We start from the raw sequence: 21450 nt of genomic DNA on the forward strand, positions 1-21450 counted from the left end.
ACCATGAAAAACAAAATTCTCTGGTCTGATGAAACCAAGATTGAACTATTTGGCCTGAAAGCCAAACGTTACGTCCGGAGGAAATCTGTCACCATCCCTACAGCGAAGCATGGTGGTGGCAGCATCATGCTGTGGGGATGTTTTTCAGCGGCAGGGACTGGGAGACTAGTCAGGATCCAAGAAAAGATGAACGGATTTAAGATCCTTGATGAAAACCTGCTCCAGAGCGCTCAGGACCTCAGACTGGGGTGAAGGTTCACCTTCCAACAGGACAACAACCCTAAGCACACGCCAAGACAATGCAGGAAGGGCTTCGGGACAAGTCTCTGAATGTCCTTGAGTGGTCCAGTCAGAGCCCAGACTTGAACCTGATTGAACAACTCTGGAGAGACTTGACCATGGCTGTGCAGCAACGCTCCGCATCCAACCTGACAGAGCTTGAGAGGATCTGCAGAGCAGAATGGGAGAAACTCTCCAAATACAGGTGTGCCAAGCTTGTAGTGTCATACCCAAGAAGACTCGAGGCTGTAATTACTGCCATCGGTGCTTCAGCAAAGTACTGAGTAAAGGGTCTCAATACTTACGTAAATGTGATATTTCAGACATAAATTTAAAAATATATACATTTTCAAAAATTTCCAAAAAACTGTTTTTGCTTTGTCATATTGGGTACTGTGTGTAGATTAATGAGGGGAAAAAAAACAATTACATCCATTTTAGAATATGGCTGTAACATAACAAAATGTCAAGGGATCTGAATGCTTTCCGAAAGGTGTAATGTCTTGAGTCAATACGTATTCAAACCCTTTGTTATGGCAAGCCTAAATTAGTTCAGGATAAAACATTTGCATAATAAGTTGCATGGACTCACTGTGTGCAATAATAGTGTTTAACATGATTTTTGAATGACTACCTCATCTCTGTTCCCCACAGATACAATTATCTATGAGGTCCCTCAGTCGAACAATGATTTTTAACAGATTCAATCACAAAGACCAGGGAGGATTTCCAATGCCTTGCAAAGAAGGGAACCTATTGGTAGATGAGTAAAAATAAAACAAACAGACATTGACTATCCCTTTGAGAATGGTAAAGTTGTGAATTACATTTTGGGTGGTGTATCAATACACGCAGTCACTACAAAGATACAGGCTTCCTTCCAACTGTTTCCAATTGTGACTTTATAACAGTTTAATGGCTGTGATAGGAGAAAACTGAGGATGGATCAACAACATTGTAGTTACTCTGCAACACTAACCTAAATGACAGAGTGAAAAGAAGGAAGCCTGTTACAGAATAAAGATATTCCAAAACATGCATTCTAGTGCCTCCCGAGTGGTTCAATGGTCTAACTCACTGCATCACAGCAATTTAAGGCATGAGGCGGGACTTCAGACCTGGGTTCAATCCTGGGCTGCGTCACAGGATCAGGATCCAGGATCGAACCCGGGAGATACGTGAGGTGGTGCACAATTGGCCTAGCGTCGTTAGGGGAAGGTTTGGCTGGCTGGGATTTCCTTGTCCCATTGTGTTCTAGCGACTCCTTGTGGGTGCTTCCGGGTTAAGAGAGCAGTGAGGATTGGCAGGGTTGTGTTGTGGAGGATGCATAGCTCTTGACCTTCGCCTCTCCCGAGTCCATAGGGGAGTAGCAGCAATGGGACAAGACCGTAAGTATCTATTGGATACCATGAAATTGAGGGGGAACAAAAATATGTTTTAAAAAAAAAGACATCCTGTTTGCAACAAGGCAATAAAGTAATACTGCAAAGATTTGGCAAGGCAATTAACTTTTTGTCCTGAATACAAAGTGTTATGTTTGGGGAAAATCCAATAAAACACATTACTGAGTACCTACCACTCCATATTTTCAAGCATAATGGTGGCTGCATCATGTTATGGGCATGTCTGTAATTGTTAAGGACTGGGGAGTTTTTCAGGATTGTACAGTCAACTTTCCTGACAGTTCTTGACTACGGTGACACCATTTACCAGATTGCAGCAGCCACTACTCTTAATCCTTTGTATGCCAACTACCACAGCGCTCTTCACTTTATCACACGTGATAGTTTAAATTCTCACCACTGCATCCTGTATCTCAAGGTTGGCTGGTCCTCATTGAAGTCCCATAGATCCATTCATTACTCCCTTTTTGTTTACAACTCTCTACTACCCAAGCTTCCAAATTACCTAACTTTGTTGCTAACGTATAAAAGAATGAGCTACCAATCCCGCTCATAGGGTTGTTTAAGTCTTGAGGTTCCTCTGGTCTCAATCAAATCCTCCTTTACTTTTAGTGTCCCCCATTGTTGGAATAACCTGCACAATCTTGATTCCCTGGTGTCTAGGGCAGTTTAGGACTCTGGTGTTGCATTTATTAATTTTTTCTTGTTGTATTATTTGGAAAGTTCATTTTCTTGATTGTGAAAATGTTTGTACTATTATGAATCAGACCCTGGCCTTAACTGGGCTCCCCTGAATAAATACAAGTTCAATTTTCTTTCAATTCAACCCACCTTCAGGGAGCTCAAGTGCTTCCAAGGACATGGTGGTAGATTCCAATGAATAAGAAACAACCCACTGGGCACACACTGGTTAAATCAATGTTGTTTCAACATCATTTCAAATAAATTACGTTGAACCAACTTGGAATAGACGTTGAATTGATGTCTGTGACTAGTGGGAATGGTCAGTGCATACCAGGGCTTACATGGTTCTGTTCCAGAACAGACACTCCAGGTAATACAATCAGACAATCCATCTGCCTGCTTCTCACATCGTCATTGAAAGGTGTTCACCACAGATGTTGGATCTTAATTTGATCCCCATGTTGCAGGAGAATTTTCCTGCAATGCAATACATTTAAAACTTGATGTGTATTTGAGGTGCGCGCTGTGTTAAGAAGCAGTGCGGCTTGGTTGGGTTGTGTTTCGGAGGACGCATGGCTTTCGACCTTCGTCTCTCCCGAGCCCGTACGGGAGTTGTAGCGATGAGACAAGATAGTAACTACTAACAATTGGATACCACGAAATTGGGGAGAAAAGGGGGTAAAATTCACCAAAATAAGTGTCAAAAAAAGAAGTGCGTGTTCCCAGTCAGGTACGTCCTGTGCCTTCTCCCCGTACTCGCCCTGAAGTGCGTTTCACCAGTCCGGGGCCACCTGTGCCGGCCCCATGCATCAGGCCTCCAGTGCGCCTCCCCAGTCCGGAGCTTCCGGCGACGGTTCCCAGTCCGGAGCTTCCGGCGACGGTTCCGCGGTCCGGAGCTTCCGGCGACGGTTCCGCGGTCCGGAGCTACCGGCGACGGTTCCGCGGTCCGGAGCTTCCGGCGACGGTTCCGCGGTCCGGAGCTTCCGGCGACGGTTCCGTGGTCCGGAGCTTCCGGCGACGGTCCCGCGGTCCGGAGCCTCCGGCGACGGTCCCGCGGTCCGGAACCTCCAGCTCCATGGCCGGAGCCTTCCCCTGCGCTGATGCCCAGTCAAAGCATGGCGTCCAGTCCAGCTCCAAGGCCAGAGTCTTCTTCGGCGTTGGTGCCAAGTCCAGGCACAGCGTCCAGTCCAGCTCCATGGCGGGAGCTTTTCCCTGCACCGATGTCCAGTCCAGACACGGCGTCCAGTCCCACTCCAAGGCAGGAGCCTTCCTCGGCATCTAGGTCCAGTCCAGGCACAGTGTTCAGCCTGGGTCCATGGCTGGATCCGCAGGATGAGCGGGTACTTCACCCCGCACCAGAGCCGCCCCAGATGCTGGCGGATGAGCGGGTACTTTGCCCCACACCAGAGCTGCCACCGACACTAGACACCCCCCCCCCCCTAACCCTCCCTTTTTGTTTCAGGTTTTGCGGTGATTTCCAATTAGAGGCAGCTGGTAATCGTTGTCTCTAATTGGGGATCACACTTAAGTTTATTTTTTTCCACCTGTGGGTTATGGGATATTGTTTGTTTAGTTGCCTGTTAGCACTGCATTGTCGTCACGGTTTGTTTATTCTTTATTGTTTTTTTTTTTTCTAAGTTTCACTCTCTAATAAATAATGTGGAACTCTACATACGCTGCACCTTGGTCCATCTATACTAACGAGCGTGACAATATTGCACATAATCAATAATACTAGTAAATGTCTGACTGGAATATGGTGCAAATCTACCATTATGAAAACAGCTTTTAGTATATTAAGCTTCAACATGTGTAACCAGTGTAACATGTGAGGCATTGGGCATATGGACCTGTTGGAATCTGGACCTTTTTGGAATCTGGACCTGTTGACTGATAGGCGTAGTGACACCTGTCCACTCCCATGCCGACCTCTTACATATTGTATTTGTGCCATTTTTATTTGAAAAGCTCTTAAATGTGTTATTGTTAATGAAATTATGAATGCAGTATAATTTCAAGTAGTTTGATTTCATTTATTTTTAAAACTGAAACCCACAGAAGGCAGAACCAATTCTGAATGTAGTGTATCTTTATGCTCCTTACAAGATAAGAGCAACCAACTTCAATCTGTGTCACCCGCGGCAAGTCTTTGATAATTCTTCTTCTTTCAATAGAAATGGATGTAGGAAAACAGGAGATATTTCATCAAAACACTTTAATGACATAATACGGCTTCATTATAAAGTAGCTTGCTGCATTTACAGAAACTATAACAGACCATTCCTATATCCCTACATTTCTATGTCTCTGCCCGGAGTACCTTGTGTTACCTTGTTTGATGCTGTTTTTACCTATCCACCAGCAGTGCGGTGGGTAAACATACAGTAAGTGAGAGTGATCACAGAGTACTTCAAGGCAGTTCATGCTTGGATGAAGCTTCACTTTCCATACCTGAGGATACAGCAGAGTCTCAAGGCCTGTCTCTACATTCTCTGAACTCTCCTCTACAAAGACACTCACATCTTTGACAGAGCTAAGCGATGCATTCTTGCGTGTGCACCAAAACACCTTGTGTCGTTTTCTCTTAATTAGATTTTTTTTATGCATCGATTTTATATTCACCTGGACTGAGGGATTGCCCTGGTCTGCTGAGTGTAGTGCTTGTAGTTTATAATAAAGCATTTTTATGTGTCTGCATTCAGTATGAAGGATATCATAGGACGTTTCGCTAGCTTAGCACAAAGAATGGCTAGCTGCACCTGTAGACAGTCTTTAGCTATATCCGAAGACACTAGTTTGCTTTGGCGTGAAACGGCCTCTAACTTCTTTCATACTGGCCGCAGAGATACAAATGTTCTCCAGAGTTCATCTGACTCTGAAGAAGTAGGTAAAGTTCTTCATTTCCAAAATCCCAAACTATCCATTTAAAGACTTTGCAGGAGCAAGTCACTGGTTTAATGTTTGCAGAGAACAACATGGTCTTGTCCAGGGTCACGCCAAGGGTCTTTGCACTCTGGGAAGGCGACACTGTGGAGTTATCTACTGTGATGGTCTTTGAATGGGAGGAAGAGCAGCTCCATCTTGATGAGCTTGGGGTGGTGGACCAATATCCAAGCTGAGATATCTGCCAGGCATGCAGAGATGTGTGTCGCCACCTTGGTGTCAGAAGGTGGAAGAAGGAGAAAAGTAATTGAGTGTCATCCACATAGCATTGATAGGAGAGACCATGTGAGGATATGACGGAGCCGAGTGACTTGGTGTATAGAGAGAAAAGGAGAGGGCCTTGAACCGAGCCCTGGGGGACACCAGTAGTAAGAGTACGTGGTGCAGACTCAGATCCTCTCCACGTCATGTGAGAGAGTTGATCAGATACAGCACGATCAAGTGTTTTGGAAAGAAAAGCAAGAAGGGATACAGGTATATAGTTTTTGACATCAGATGAGTCGAGTGTTTATTTCTTGAGGAGTGGAGTGACTCGGGCCATTTTGAAGTCCGAGGGTAAGCAGCCAGTGGTCAGGGAGCAGTTGATGAGGGAAGTGAGGAATGGGAGAAGGTCACCTGAGATGGTTTGGAGAAAAGAGAAGGGGATGGGGTCAGAGACCCAAAGGGGGGTTGCAGTGAAATAAATAGGCGAACAGCCTCTAGTAAAGATGAGGTCAAGCGTATTGCCTGCCTTGTGAGTTGGAGGGGAGTGGAAAAGGGTGAGGTCGAAAGAGGCAAGGAGGGGAAAGAGAGAATTGGAAAGAAATTAATCGAAGGCAGACGTCGGGAGGTTGAAGCCGCCAAGTATGAAGAGCGGTGAGCCATCATCAGGAAACAAGCTTCTCAAGGTGACAAGCTCATTGAGTAACTTTCCAAGGGCACCTGGTGCAATAGATGACAACAATGTTAAGATTGAGTGGACAAGTGACAGTGATAGCATGGAATTCAAATGAGGAGATGGACACGTGAGAGAGGGAGAAAAGAGAACATCTCCAGTTAGGGGAAATGAGTAGCCTTGTGCCACCATAGCGACGACCAGATGCTCTTGGACTATGAGAGAAAACGTAGTCAGATGAAGAGCAAGCAGCTGGAGTAGCAGTGTTCTCTGGGGTGATCCATGTCTCTGTCAAGGCCAAAAGGGCAAGATACTGAAGGGCAGCATAGGCTGAGATGAACTCAATGTTCTTGACCGCAGATCGGCAGTTCCAAACTCTGCCAGACAGCAGAAATTCCACATGGGTTGTGCGCGCAGGCTACACTAAATTAGAAGGGTTGTGGCCAAGGGGTGGGAAGCGTCTGTAAAGCCTACAGGGAGAGTAAACAGTAATAGAAAGCACACACATAGTTGCCAAAGCTACAAAAGAGCAAAATGATATCATCAGAAAATAACTAGGTAAGATACTCAAGTGAGAGAGTGATGTGGAGCATTCCTCTCTTTTTTTCCTTAAACAACTCGGCAGAATCATCTTTGTTTTGGCGAAGGTCTTATTTTTTTTTCCTGACGAGACCGACACTGACGCCACCATAGACTTGGTAAATAGTAATGGTCAAACAACAATCCAGCGCACAACACACAAAATCATTGAATGAAAGTAGTACATTGCACTAAGAGTTACATATTGAAACGTTATCAACTGCTATATTTCATGAACTGATGTATGCTAAAGTCTCTAATCTTGTACCATCTGAGAGCAGATATGAAAAGTGGCCCTATCACATAATGGATAGGAGCATAATCTAGATCAATTAACACAATTTCACAGCAATTGCAGGATCGAGACTTGAGGTGGAGCTGGCACTGGAACTGGCACTGGGAATTGCTAATTTACATAATTTGTACCTTCAGTTATTTCCAATCCACAGTAATGAACCTTAATTAATTATGTATCTCAGAACTCTGAATGATTTGCATGTCCTAAATTCACATGATTCTGATCACACATTTAGAATGTAGGCCACAAGCGGGTGTGCAAACAGTAGTGCTAAAGTCTTACACGTTTATTTTAACACATCTTTCCAGGAAGCAGGGGCTACTTTATATGGATGCTGTTAAAGTTTTCGACTTTTTAAGTTATAAGTTATAAGGTACAGTGGCTTCAGAAAGTATTCAAACCACTTGACTTTGTCCACATTTTGTTGTGTTACAAATTGGGTTTAAAATCTATTAATTTTGGGGGGATTAAAATCTATTAAATGTTTTCTACACAAAATAATCTATCAAAGTGGAAGAAAAAAGTTCTGGCACCTACTACCATACCTTGTTCAAAGGCTCTTAAATATTTTGTCTTGCACATTCACTCTCTGAATGGTGTACATACACAATCCATGTCTCAATTGTCTCAAAGATTAAAAATAATGTTTTATCCTGTCTCCTGCCTTTCATCTACACAGTGGATTTAACAAATGACATCAATAAGGGATCACAGCTTTCACCTGGATTTACCTGTTTTGTATACTCAGTTTATCGTGATTAAATAAGTATTCACACCCCTGAGTCAATACTTTGCAGAAGCACCTTTGGCAGCTATTACAGCTGTTTGTCTTTCTGGGTAAATCTCTAAGAGCTTTCCAGACCTGGATTGTACCACATTTGCCCATTATTCTTTAGAAAATTCTTCAAGCTTGGTCAAATTGATTGTTGATCATTGCTAGACAACCATTTTCATGTCTTGCCATAGATTGTCAAGGCGATTTAAGTCAACACCGTAACTAGGCCACTCATGAACATTCACTGTCTTCTTGGTAAACAACTCCAGTGGATATTTGTCCTTGTGTTTTAGGTCGATGTTCTGCTGAAAGGTGAATTCCTCCCCCAGTGTCTGGTGTAAAGCAGACTGAACCAGGTTTTCCTCTAGGATGTTGCCTGTGCTTAGCTCCATTACGTTCTTTTTTTAACCCTGAAAAACTCCCCAGTCGTTAACAATGACAAGCATGCCCATAACATGATGCAGCCACCACTATGCTTGAAAATATTGACAGTGATACTTAGTAATGTGTTGTATTTGATTTGCCCCAAATATAACACTTTGTATTCAGGACAAAAAGTGGATTGCTTTGCCAAATTCTTTGCAATATTTCTTTTTGCAGTTGTTTGTTTCGTGTTTGTTTGTTTTGTGTTTATTGTTTACTTATTAAAACACTCACCCCCTGTACTTGCTTCCCAACTCTCAGCGCACTACTTACATTGTCATAACAAAGGGGTTGAAAACATTTCAGCTTTCATTCTTTATTCATTTGTAAGCATTTCTAAAAACCTAATTCCACTTTGACGTTGTGGGGTATTGTTTGTAGGCCAGTGACAAAACATCTCAATTTAATACATTTTAAATTCAGGCTTTAACACAAAATGTGTAAAAAGTCAAGGGGGTGAATACTTTCTGAAGGCCCTGTACGTGGGTTATTTTATCCCCTTGAACTTTCACAAAATACTCTGCAAATAAATAAAAAAATCCATTCTTCCTCAGGGGGACCCTTTCGCAAATATATAGGATACAGTAATATATTGGAAACAGAAAAATGTATTTTGAAAATAGGACAAATGTTGGCTTTGCTGAGAAACTGTAAGAAGCTGTATTACATGCTCACAAGTCAAATAATTTCACAGAGAAGACATTGCTACAATTTAAACTGAACATCCTGTGAATCTCACTGCCCTGGTTTTAAGGGAGGTGTTGTCACAGAAACGCAGTCAATCTCTCACTGATTTTCAGAAATATCAGTGGGAGAGCTCCCTTAAAAAATAGCTGGATTAATGTGATAGAAATAGACTGTGATTCAAATAGCAGAAAAACTACACCGTTTATTATTTGCATGTTGTTGATTCAACAATAGTTATTCAATAACAGAACAGCAGTTATAATAGTAATTGAAATACATCCGTCAACTAAGAAACAAGCCACATGACTCCATTGTGTCTCACAGCACAGCTAAATAATTTAATCATCCATAATTCAGGATATTGCATGTCATCGTGGAATTTTGATTTGGATACAGTATGCATTACCGGTGCTATCTGCTCATACTCAATGATATTTCCAAAGTTTTAAATTATTTTGTTTTGTATTACCCCCCATCCTGCCCCCTCCTTTATATTGTAACGGGCTTTGAGCATCTGGAAGATTTCCATTTAAACCTAATCAATTAATCAATCTTATTGGATGAGAGGTTTTCTATTCATTTCTAATACATTTTCTCTATGTGGTAGCCTAGGGTTATGTTGAAGTCTTATATAAATACCCAACTATGTACTGCAATGGGATTGATTTTCAACACTTGTCATGTGCAAATTATAGATGCACATTTCTTCAAGCCATAAAACATGATAAGGTCAAGTTGTGACACAGTGTCACAAATCAACCTTTATGGGCCTTGACAGCACACCTGGAGTGAGAGTGGTGTAAGGTTGTTTGTTTTGTCTCAGCTGCTTGTCCTGACGCAGGTGATAATGATGGCAAGGGACAGGCTTCCTGATGCTTCCTGGTGCAAAGGGGGAGAGAGAGAGGTTTATTACAACGTGAGACAATTTGATAAGGCTTGAAACAATGACTGGGCTGGTATTTCAGAGCTGATCCATTGTCCCTGAGCTGGTCACGATCCTTATCCAAGCCGGGCAGCTGGGAAAGGTCTCCGAATGCTGAGCTCTCAATTATTATCATGCAGTTATGGAATTACTATCGCTCTGTCATTTTCAATACGTAGGGGACACATGGGCCGAACATTTAGCATTCGTGCAGTGATTCAGGCAATTACATAGAAGTCATCACATCTCTCATGCCATTTTTCATTGATCTTTGCACTGCATGGATTTAAAGCTCTCTAGTGCTGAATGGCCTGGGGAGCTGAAAGGCTATCAGACTGGCTGTAAGCGGAATTAGAGCTCTCTGCGCTCTGACCTTATAGGTTCACATAGGGGTGACCTGGTTGTGATGTGCTGCACTTTGGTTGCCGTATTTGACCTGCTCATTATTATGACAGGCTTTTACCATAGCAAGAACCCAGATGTTACAACTGGGAACCAAGTTGGGTTGAAATCTACTTTCCAAAAATCATATTTTCAGTTACAGACATTAAATAATGTTGATGGGAGAGATGTCATCTGTAAGTACTAGCAGGGATGTAATTGGAAAGTAAATTGGATAACTCACATGACCGGACATTCAGCTTGACTAATGGGTCATTCCACCTCAAAAAGCACAAGAAAGAAGATTTCAACACCCATGTAATGGTTTTCCTCCTCTTCGTCTGAAGAGAAGAGGCGAGAAGGATCGGAGGACCAATATGCGGCGTGGTAAGTGTCCATGGTTGTTTATTAAACACATAAACTGAACACTCTATACAAAACAAACGTACCGTCAATAACGAAAACAGAAAACAGTACCGTGTGGTGTAAAACACGGAAACAATCACCCACAAAAACACAGTGAAACCCAGACTACTTAAGTATGATTCTCAATCAGAGACAACTAACGACACCTGCCTCTGATTGAGAACCATACTAGGCCGAACACAGAAAAACAATCTAGACACACAAAACAGAATGCCCACCCAACTCACGTCCTGACCAACACTAAAACAAGGAAAACACAAAAGAACTATGGTCAGAACGTGACAACCCACCATATCAGATTGTTCACAGATGAGATTAGCATTTCTGCAACTTTAGTTTGCTTAAATATAATTTGAGAAATTAAGCTAATTGTTTACAATTTATAGGATTCATATAATATTCAATAAATATTGTACCTAACATCCAATTTGGACCAATCGTTTTCTAACAATGAGTTAGACATGAGGAATCCAAAGAAATTGTCGATAGCCACACACGGACCCCCACATTCCATGCCAATCCCACCCCAACAACGAGTATGTAGTATCAGTTCTATGTTTCTGACAAGTAGTATGGAACTGCGGCTCATAGTATTGTTTCTTCATCTTATGTAATGTGTTCTCAGTGAATTTGGATTTTTTTCCCTGTTCAGAGAAATTAGTCATTGAAGTTAAGTTTATATCCCATCCAACATCCTGATATTACCAGGTTCTGACCACTAGATGGTGCTATTACTGCTATGAGGTGAGAATAAACCATATTGGAATAAAGAGTTAAGTTATTTACAGTCTGTAATAAGAGTTGCAGAAAATAAGTTCCTAAAATGTAAAGACAATCAATGAAAATAAGTTTAAGAGAAGAGTTTAAACAGTGTCAACATATCTTTGACAACAAGCTAAGGTTCTGTAAGAGGAGATTCAGAAAGGGCCAAGCACTGCATCTCGAACAACGGCATTCAGGTCAAAGAGTAGTTCAATCTTGGTTTCATCAGACCAGAGAATCGTGTTTCTCATGGTCAGAGTCCTTTAGGTGCCTTTTGGCAAACTCCAAGTTGGCTGTCATGTGCCTTTTACTGAGGAGTGGCTTCCGCCTGGCCAGCCTACCACAAAGGCCTGATTGGTGGAGTACTGCAGAGATGGTTGTCCTTCTTGAAGTACATTGGTTTCCTTTTTGATGAATGTATGACCTTTGAAGAAGGTATAAAGTGTTTATCAGATTCTGCAAGTAGAGGGTTGGGGTCTGTAGTAAGTAAACAGAAAATATGTGAAGACCTTGAACTGTGCTGCTGGAATCTGGAATCTGGGAACCAAACAGCGAACTATATTGATAAATAGAGCCATACAATGTTTTCTGGGTTTGGACCCAAGCGTTGCTATTCAAGGAGTCATATGTTTGGAGTCCTGTGAAATAAGACAGAGGGGTGAAATGATTAGGTTATGGAACCGCCTCATCAATATGCCAGAGGACAGAAAAATAAAAAAGGTTTTTAACTGTGATAAAACACCACAGGTCCTTGTGTGCCCAGTTGAGAGCCGGGATGCTGCCTCTGGCAATTGAAGTAGGAAGGTTCAATGACATAGATGAAGAAGCGCGACTATGTACTGTCTGTGATTTAGGGGAGGTCGAGAATGAACTGCACATTCTGTTTTATTATACTACATATGATGATTTGAGCACTATACTGTTTGCTAAAATGTTGCAAAGAAAACAGGAACTATTCTGGATTAGAGATGAAGAAAAACTTGAATGGCTATTTAGGAAATAAGTATTCCTGTTTGCAAATCTTTCCTACAAAGCTTGGAAGGTACATACATTTTATACTTTAAATGTTTTGTTTTCTCAACAGTCTTTCACTGCCCTATGAATGTATGTTTATATACAGTGCCTTGCGAAAGTATTCGGCCCCCTTGTACTTTGCGACCTTTTGCCACATTTCAGGCTTCAAACATAAAGATATAAAACTGTATTTTTTTGTGAAGAATCAACAACAAGTGGGACACAATCATGAAGTGGAACGACATTTATTGGATATTTCAAACTTTTTTAACAAATCAAAAACTGAAAAATTGGGCGTGCAAAATTATTCAGCCCCTTTACTTTCAGTGCAGCAAACTCTCTCCAGAAGTTCAGTGAGGATCTCTGAATGATCCAATGTTGACCTAAATGACTAATGATGATAAATACAATCCACCTGTGTGTAATCAAGTCTCCGTATAAATGCACCTGCACTGTGATAGTCTCAGAGGTCCGTCAAAAGCGCAGAGAGCATCATGAAGAACAAGGAACACACCAGGCAGGTCCGAGATACTGTTGTGAAGAAGTTTAAAGCCGGATTTGGATACAAACAGATTTCCCAAGCTTTAAACATCCCAAGGAGCACTGTGCAAGCGATAATATTGAATTGGAAGGAGTATCAGACCACTGCAAATCTACCAAGACCTGGCCGTCCCTCTAAACTTTCAGCTCATACAAGGAGAAGACTGATCAGAGATGCAGCCAAGAGGCCCATGATCACTCTGGATGAACTGCAGAGATTTACAGCTGAGGTGGGAGACTCTGTCCATAGGACAACAATCAGTCGTATATTGCACAAATCTGGCCTTTATGGAAGAGTGGCAAGAAGAAAGCCATTTCTTAAAGATATCCATAAAAAGTGTTGTTTAAAGTTTGCCACAAGCCACCTGGGAGACACACCAAGCATGTGGAAGAAGGTGCTCTGGTCAGATGAAACCAAAATTGAAGTTTTTGGCAACAATGCAAAACGTTATGTTTGGCGTAAAAGCAACACAGCTCATCACCCTGAACACACCATCCCCACTGTCAAACATGGTGGTGGCAGCATCATGGTTTGGGCCTGCTTTTCTTCAGCAGGGACAGGGAAGATGGTTAAAATTGATGGGAAGATGGATGGAGCCAAATACAGGACCATTCTGGAAGAAAACCTGATGGAGTCTGCAAAAGACCTGAGACTGGGACGGAGATTTGTCTTCCAACAAGACAATGATCCAAAACATAAAGCAAAATCTACAATGGAATGGTTCAAAAATAAACATATCCAGGTGTTAGAATGGCCAAGTCAAAGTCCAGACCTGAATCCAATCGAGAATCTGTGGAAAGAACTGAAAACTGCTGTTCACAAATGCTCTCCATCCAACCTCACTGAGCTCAAGCTGTTTTGCAAGGAGGAATGGGAAAACATTTCAGTCTCTCGATGTGCAAAACTGATAGAGACATACCCCAAGCGACTTACAGCTGTAATCGCAGCAAAAGGTGGCGCTACAAAGTATTAACTTAAGGGGGCTGAATAATTTTGCACGGCCAATTTTTCAGGTTTTGAATTGTTAAAAAAGTTTGAAATATCCAATAAATGTCGTTCCACTTCATGATTGTGTCCCACTTGTTGTTGATTCTTCACAAAAAAATACAGTTTTATATCTTTATGTTTGAAGCCTGAAATGTGGCAAAAGGTCGCAAAGTTCAAGGGGGCCAAATACTTTCGCAAGGCACTGTACATGTATGTATGTGTAGATATATGGACATGATTATTGTATTTTGCTAGAGTAAATACAGTGTTTTATAAGCCCATTTGGGCATCCTGAAGATGCATGGCACTATAATAATAAATCAAATCAAATCGACAATACTGACAGCCGCAGTTCCATACTACTTGTCAGACATAGAGAACTGATACTACATACTCGTTGCTGGGGTGGGAATGGCGTGGGGTGTCCATGGGTGGCTGTTGACCATTTCTTTTGATTCCTCATGTCTAACCCATTGTTCAAAAACACTTTGGTCCAAATCAGATGGTAGGTACTATAATTATTGAATATTATATGAATCCGATAAATTAAAATGGTGAATTTGGGTGCAATCAATTAGCTTAATTTCTCAGATCAAATTAAATTTCAGCAAAATAATATTGCCGGAATGCTTATCTTATCTGTTTCTAACTACAGAAACAATTTCAGAACAATCTGAGATGGTGAGGGTCATGGCCTGCTGAAACGACATGGAACGACCCTAATGTTTTTTACTTGTCAAAGTGTCCCCCTGTGAAATTTTCACAGATAATGACTAACACCCGATTACATCCCTGGGTATTAGTCATTATCTCCACTTCCTTGTTGTTGAATGGAAGTCGGATGAGGAAGATGCCGTGTGTTTGTGATGCATTCAACAAAAGTAGCAGATTGGTTATCCAGACTGACTCAAAACAAGCGTATTGATGCTGTCACACTGCCCTAAACGACGACAGACTTGAAAGAAAGCCTACAACATGGTAGAGCAGAGAGACTTTTCAGTTTTAACATGTTTTATAACTGAAGATCTAGTTTAGGCCTATTCTCATGGAGTGCTTGTGTTGATGTAACATTAAATAGAAGCCTAAGTTTTGAATTGAACCTGCCTCCCTGGGTCTCTGTACCATGAGATCCCTCCTAGCTCTCCCCAGGCCACATGCATGCAACTGAAGTCGATGAAACGGCCACATATCACAATCATTACAAATAGCCCTTCTTGAAAAATGATTGTTTACTGCAACCATTTCTACTCCTATCCGTAGACAGAGATGCTGTTATAAGTAGTAGTCATTATCTCCTTTCCTGTCTAGTTTGATGTACAATGAGGCGAGTAACATGCTGTGTATTGAACATCTTTAGATAAAGTCACACACTATCAAGGGTGTGCGTACATTTCTGCCACAATGATACTCTGAGTCACGTCAAAGTGACCTTGATGTCAAAGGGGCGCATCCCTGCCACTGTCACACTTTGTTGTCATGAATCTGCGTAGGCATGAGAAGTTTGCCTGAAGTTTGCACTTTGAAAACTGTCGAGATTTCATTTTTAGCTGGATCAAAGCTGTGGTAGAGGGTGAGATTCACCAGGAGAGGGAGGAAGTAAGATACAGAGGGGGTTGTTGTTGATGGAAATGCAAAGTCGGGAGGAGAGTGTCAGGAATTAATAGTAGGCTTTAGGAATATGAGAGTTCGTTTTGGCCCAGCTCTTAATGGACTCAAAGATAAGCACCTTCTGGTGCTGCGGGCAACATGAGAGTACATTTAATTCCATCATGGACTTGAAGATTGGAATGTGTGTGTTGTTGGAATGGTCAGAAGAGGTGGAATAATTTGACAGGTATCTGGAAAATTTCCATCAGAGGAAATGATGATGGGGGGAAAAACAAAAAACTATTCTCTGATGAGAGGAATCGCGGCAGATGCTATCTACTGTTTACATTTAACCAGGCAATCAATTAATCCTAGGAAGCTTCTGAATGGATCTACGTTTCAACAATGAAAGTAATTAATCTGCAGTCCTCCCTGCCATTTATGGCAATCAGTCAATATGAATCGCAGTCATTCACCTCATGGGAGATAAAGATGAATCCTCCTTTCCTCAGTGAGCTGCTGAATGCATCTCAATAGGATTCCTCTTCAGACAGTCTCCCAGTATGGTAAATCAAGTGTTCTGTCTTTCTTTGCTCTCTAAAATCATCGTCCCATCCCCCGTCCTCTTCCCTGTCCCCATCCTCCCTGAAAAAAGAGATAAGTACCTTACTAGAATAGGTTTTATGAGTTGGCTTATTACCTCCGGAAGTGCCTCTCGACTCCATCTCCACTCGCTCCTTCAAGTACTGGGGAGAACTTAATAAAACTCTCTTCATTTGAAATAAAGGTTATGACAATGTGCTTTGGTATTCATAGGCTGTCTCCGTGACCCATTGTACTTCTTATATTATTCATGAGCCTCAATATGTAACATCATTAGTGGAGAGATACTGCACACGTCTAGACTGTAGTTTACTGATTGCACTTTCAATCACGATATTACCAATTTATATTTCTTAGATGGTTTGCAAATAGTTTGCTCATCATGAATCGGAATGTTTTGCTAAGCATTGCTATAAGGCAATGTCAGCATAAGTAGAAAGAGTGCTAAAAGTCAAGTGGAACGTAACAGAATTATAGCAAACACATTTTCCTATGGATATGCATTGGTCCCTGATTCATTGATAAATTGCTGTAAGTGCCTGGGAGAGGAGTTAACAAGCAGACACTGCAGCCCTTGGTGGTGTCAAAGCATTTTATTTGTTAGGGGTTGACAAAAGAAAGAATCCTCATCATTTCTCAGGCTGAATGTTTGGTAGAGTTTGACAGATGTAAACACCAGAGTTTGTCTTTCAGTGCAGAAGAAGAATAGCCTGGTGAATTCAGAATTAACGCTACGTGTGTCACGTTCTGACCTTAGTTCTTTTGTTATGTCTTTGTTTTAGTATGGTCAGGGCATGAGTTGGGTGGGTTGTCTATGTTAGTTTTTCTATGATTTGCTATTTCTGTGTTTGGCCTGGTATGGTTCTCAATCAGAGGCAGCTGTCAATTGTTGTCCCTGATTGAGAACCATATTTAGGGAGCCTGTTTTCTATTGTGTTTCGTGGGTGATTGTTTTCTGTTTTGTGTCTACACCAGACAGGACTGTTTCGTTTTGTTCATTCTTCGTTGTTAGTTTGTTTAGTGTTCTTATGAAAATAAATTATCAATATGGACACTTACCACGCTGCATTTTGGTCCTCACCATCTTCCACCAACAATGGCCGTTACAACGTGAGAAAGAAAGCCACATTCCTGTCTGCATGCTGAGAATGTCAATGAAAGGCAGGGGTCCCCAAAGACATTCAGCCACAGGCCGATTTTTCCTTGAGCAGATGGTCGGGGTGCCAGAACATATGTATAAATCATTTGTACACTGCAAATTGACTGCAATAATCCCAAACATATATAGTATTTGACAAAAACAGAATATTTTAAAACCTTAATTATATTGCGATACGATCACATATGCCTCTTTGTTCATGCATGGGAATACTTGGTATACTTTTGCTCAGAAAACTTGAGGGGGGGGGCAAATAATATCGGGCCGCCTATTGGTGAACCCTTATTCTAAGGTACTTAACAGCACAATTAGAGCCACTTCATCACTGGAGCCCTAAGCTGTAGGATCTGAATTTGATCACAATGTTGCAGGATAGCTTTCCTGCAATGCAGGACATTTTAAACTTGTAGTGTATTTGAGGTTTAAAAAGGCTTCTGAAGTTTGTAATTTCCACTTTGAATTTTCAGACTTAATTTTCCCTTATGAAAAATGTATTAACCCCTACAAAATGTCCATTAATTATAATCCACATAATAATTCACATTTCCTGTTGCTGCAGGATTATTTTCCTGCTGTATAGAACTGGCTCAAATTAAGATCCTGCATGTGTATACCACATCCCCATCCATATGCTCTGATTTCAAACACGACCCAATTCATCAAAAGAGGATGTTCAAGTTGACTGGTTTATTTCTTAGTTCTACATAATGCACTTGCAATTTTACTAAAATCTTATTTCAATCTTTACTAAAACAGTTTATATAGCTAATGAGATCAAGGCAACACAATTACAAAAAATGGTGAATCACATTAGTAATCATGTAGCTCTTGCAATATAACCTTTACAGTACATGATTTCACAGAGACTTGTTCACATTCCATTGAAGGTTTCGACTATTTCATACTTTTTTAAATATATTTCCTTCAAACTGAATTATTAATATAGATATAAGAACGAGTAGGAGGATGATATCCCATAATAAATTCACTTTGTACGGCTCAAAGCAGCGGCTCAGTGTGTGTGCGCAGCTCACGTTTAACAGACAGAGAAAGCAAAGACTGTAAGCAAGGTCGTCTTGTTGTTGCAATGTAATGCAACTTTTCTATTCCTTAAATCAAAATAGTTTTCGTACATTCTAGTGGACACACTAAGAGACCCTGACCTTGCGTACAGCAGTGTGTAAGACAGTGACCTACAACTTGCTCTCTGTATGTTCCTCTGATCAACTATTCAGCTCTATCACACATACAATGTGTTCCCACCGCACTCCTTTATTTGTCTATATCAGAAAAATATATATTATTTGGAGTAAAAAATACTCTACTAATCGGTTGCTTGCGCACACAACAAAGCTTCCTGGAGAGAGACATTTGCTAACATGGCTCTGGTAATAACAATAACACCAATCAAAATGATATCAAATGAACCATATCAATAGATTAGAATTGAGTTCCTGTTTTATTTGATGATTTAAAGGATCGATACACCTACCAAGGACAGTTATAGCATAGGAGGACATGAACAAATGCAATAACAAGGTACTAAATTGCATGACAATAACACCCTGCACAGACATTAGTGTGTCTGAATAAACTCTTGCATCCTATGGACAGTCTCATCTATTCATCATGTCGTGAATACAATACGCGGCAGAAAGTGTGTTCTGTTGAGTGCACATTACCCAATTCAAATGATTGAAAACAAATGGATAATTGATGGAGATCATAGGTGGAATGGCAACTTGTGTCTTATCTGGCAGGTACGAAGCAGAAGGTGAAGCATTATGGTTTGAACTCATTGAGACCCCTGACATGAGTGCTACTTGTTACATATTCATGGCAAATTACGGGAAGGCAGAGAAGCACCGGAGGAGACAGATGAAAAACACATCTGGCAAAGAGAATCTGAGTAGGGGGAAAGAAAATAGGGCACATCCTAATGGGCATTCCTTGTGATGGTGCTGTTCCCTCAATCACAACAAACGCATATCATGAAATGCCTCAAACATCCATCTGGACCAGCACCATGTCAGGGGGAGCCTCTGCCACCTTGGCCTTGCGGGGCAGCAGGTTGGCCAGGCTCCTTGGGGAGGGTGTGGCGCGCAGCAGCAGCTCTTTGAGGCCTGTGCGGTACTCACGGCGAATTATGCAGTACAACACAGGGTTGAGGCAGCTGTTGGTGTGAGCCAGACATACAGTCAGAGGGAAGGTGTAGTTCTGGGCGTTGTAATATGCGTTGCTGAAGTGCACCAGGTCAAACTTAATCAGCGCGCCCCACAGTGTCAGCGCCTGGTTGGGCAGCCAGCACAGAAAAAAGGACAGCACCACGATGGCCACCGACTTGGTGACTTTGGAGCAGTGCTTGTGGCGGCCTTCCGAGCCCTCCGAGCTGGTCGCTCCACTGATGCGTTGGCTCAGCACGAAGCGCAGAAGCAGCAGGTAACAAACAGTGATGACCACCAAGGGGATGAGAAAGCCCAGCAGTACCTTCTGTAGCTGGTACAGCCCCAGGAGCAGCTGAGGGTCCCAGCTGCCCGACTCAGAGAATCGCACCAAACACAACTCCTCGTCGTACAGCTGGGCACTGGTGGAGTAGATGGCATGGGGCAGGGTGACCAGCAGCGACACTACCCAGATGCCCAGGCTGATCCACTTGGCACCAGCCGCCGCTGCCCGCCTGCTGTGCATCTTGAGGGCCGTGGTCACCGCGTAGTACCGTGCCACACTCATGGCAGTCAGGAAGAAGACGCTGGCGTACATGTTCATGACGGTCACGGAGCTGATGATCTTACACATTACTTTGCCGAAGGGCCAGCGGAAGTCCAGAGCCGTGTCAATAGCCCAAAAAGGGAGTGTGAGAACAAACTGCAGGTCGGTGAGAGCCAAGCCCATTACAAAGCAGTTGATGGAAGACTGCTTCTGACTGTGGCGTGAGTGAAGCAGGTAGAGTGCCAGAGAGTTCCCCACTAGCCCCAGTGCACACACGACGGAGTACACCAGAGCTATCATCACACGCACTGTGATGCTGGAGCCATCGCCCTGCAGTTCCAGGATAGATTCCTTGCTTAAGAAATATAGCCAGCACCGCAGCGACAGGTTACCAGTAGAGCCACCGTAACCCAGTCCAGCATTATCCTCCAGCACCTGCTCACAAACCTCTGGTGCCAGGGTCTGTGCACTGTCATTCTGTTGCATGGCTGAGTCATTCATTCGCAAATCCCTCTGCATGGCATGTTGGAGACGTGTTATGCTCAGGAGTAGAAACCAATTGGAGGAGATGCGATATTCATGATGAGGGAAAAAGTTGCCTAAATGTCATTTTGAACATACCTGTGCTATTTAGTTTCTCTGTGGAGCTGACTTTTAGCTGAATCCAAATTTATCCTCCTGTATAGGTGTCTCTCCTCCTCCACCACGCGTATCGCCTCTAATTCACTTCACTCAGCTCAGTGGGTGCATCTCGCATTCTTTTATAGATTCCGCGGGCACGCGCAAGGCTCAGGCTCAGGCTCGTAATCATCACCACAGCTTCTAGCCTGTCTCCTTAAACAGCCCAGATAATGACATGGTCGTCCTGCAATGTCTGTACACATATCCTATCCGTCATAAATAAAGCTCAATACTTACTGACATTTCATTTAAATCCTGTTTGCTGTGTGTCTTCAGTTTCTTTGGTGTGTGTAAAGGTGTTATGAAATTAATTTTGGATTAAACAAAACAAACAACACATTAATTCACCTGAATGGCCGGTTATGTCCACCACTCTTAAAACACTTAAATGGGCAGTTTGTTCTATTGAATCATCACAGTTGTTCATCTTGCCCTCTCAGACGATTATGACTCACCCTCAGAATAAACAAAGGTGTTTTCACTTGTACTACTACTTTCTGACTACTCTGAGTGGGAAACATGTTGGAACAGAGAGGATGGGGAGAGAAAAGAGGCAACGCGCTCACTGTGGACATGTTACTGCTCGGGATCAAATTGGACAATTGGAAAATAACAGATATAATCAATCAACAAATAATCTCTTTATGGATGTTTTCAAAAATGTTTTTTCAACATAATTTGTCAAATTGTTTGTGATGTGGAATGTACACGGAAAATACATTGGATTTGAAAA

General features: G+C 42.1%; 1 protein-coding gene across 1 annotated transcript; it reads right to left on the minus strand.

Annotated features, from left to right (window-relative positions):
* Positions 1-19328: 19328 nt before the first annotated feature.
* Positions 19329-20555, minus strand: LOC139410152 (relaxin-3 receptor 1-like). Its single transcript, XM_071155597.1, has one exon. It carries the CDS (start codon positions 20553-20555, stop codon positions 19329-19331), a length of 1227 nt encoding a protein of 408 aa, XP_071011698.1.
* Between the last annotated feature and the right edge of the window lie 895 nt (positions 20556-21450).

This window comes from Oncorhynchus clarkii, chromosome 5, assembly GCF_045791955.1.
Source record: "Oncorhynchus clarkii lewisi isolate Uvic-CL-2024 chromosome 5, UVic_Ocla_1.0, whole genome shotgun sequence".
NCBI classification, from domain to species: Eukaryota; Metazoa; Chordata; class Actinopteri; order Salmoniformes; family Salmonidae; genus Oncorhynchus; species Oncorhynchus clarkii.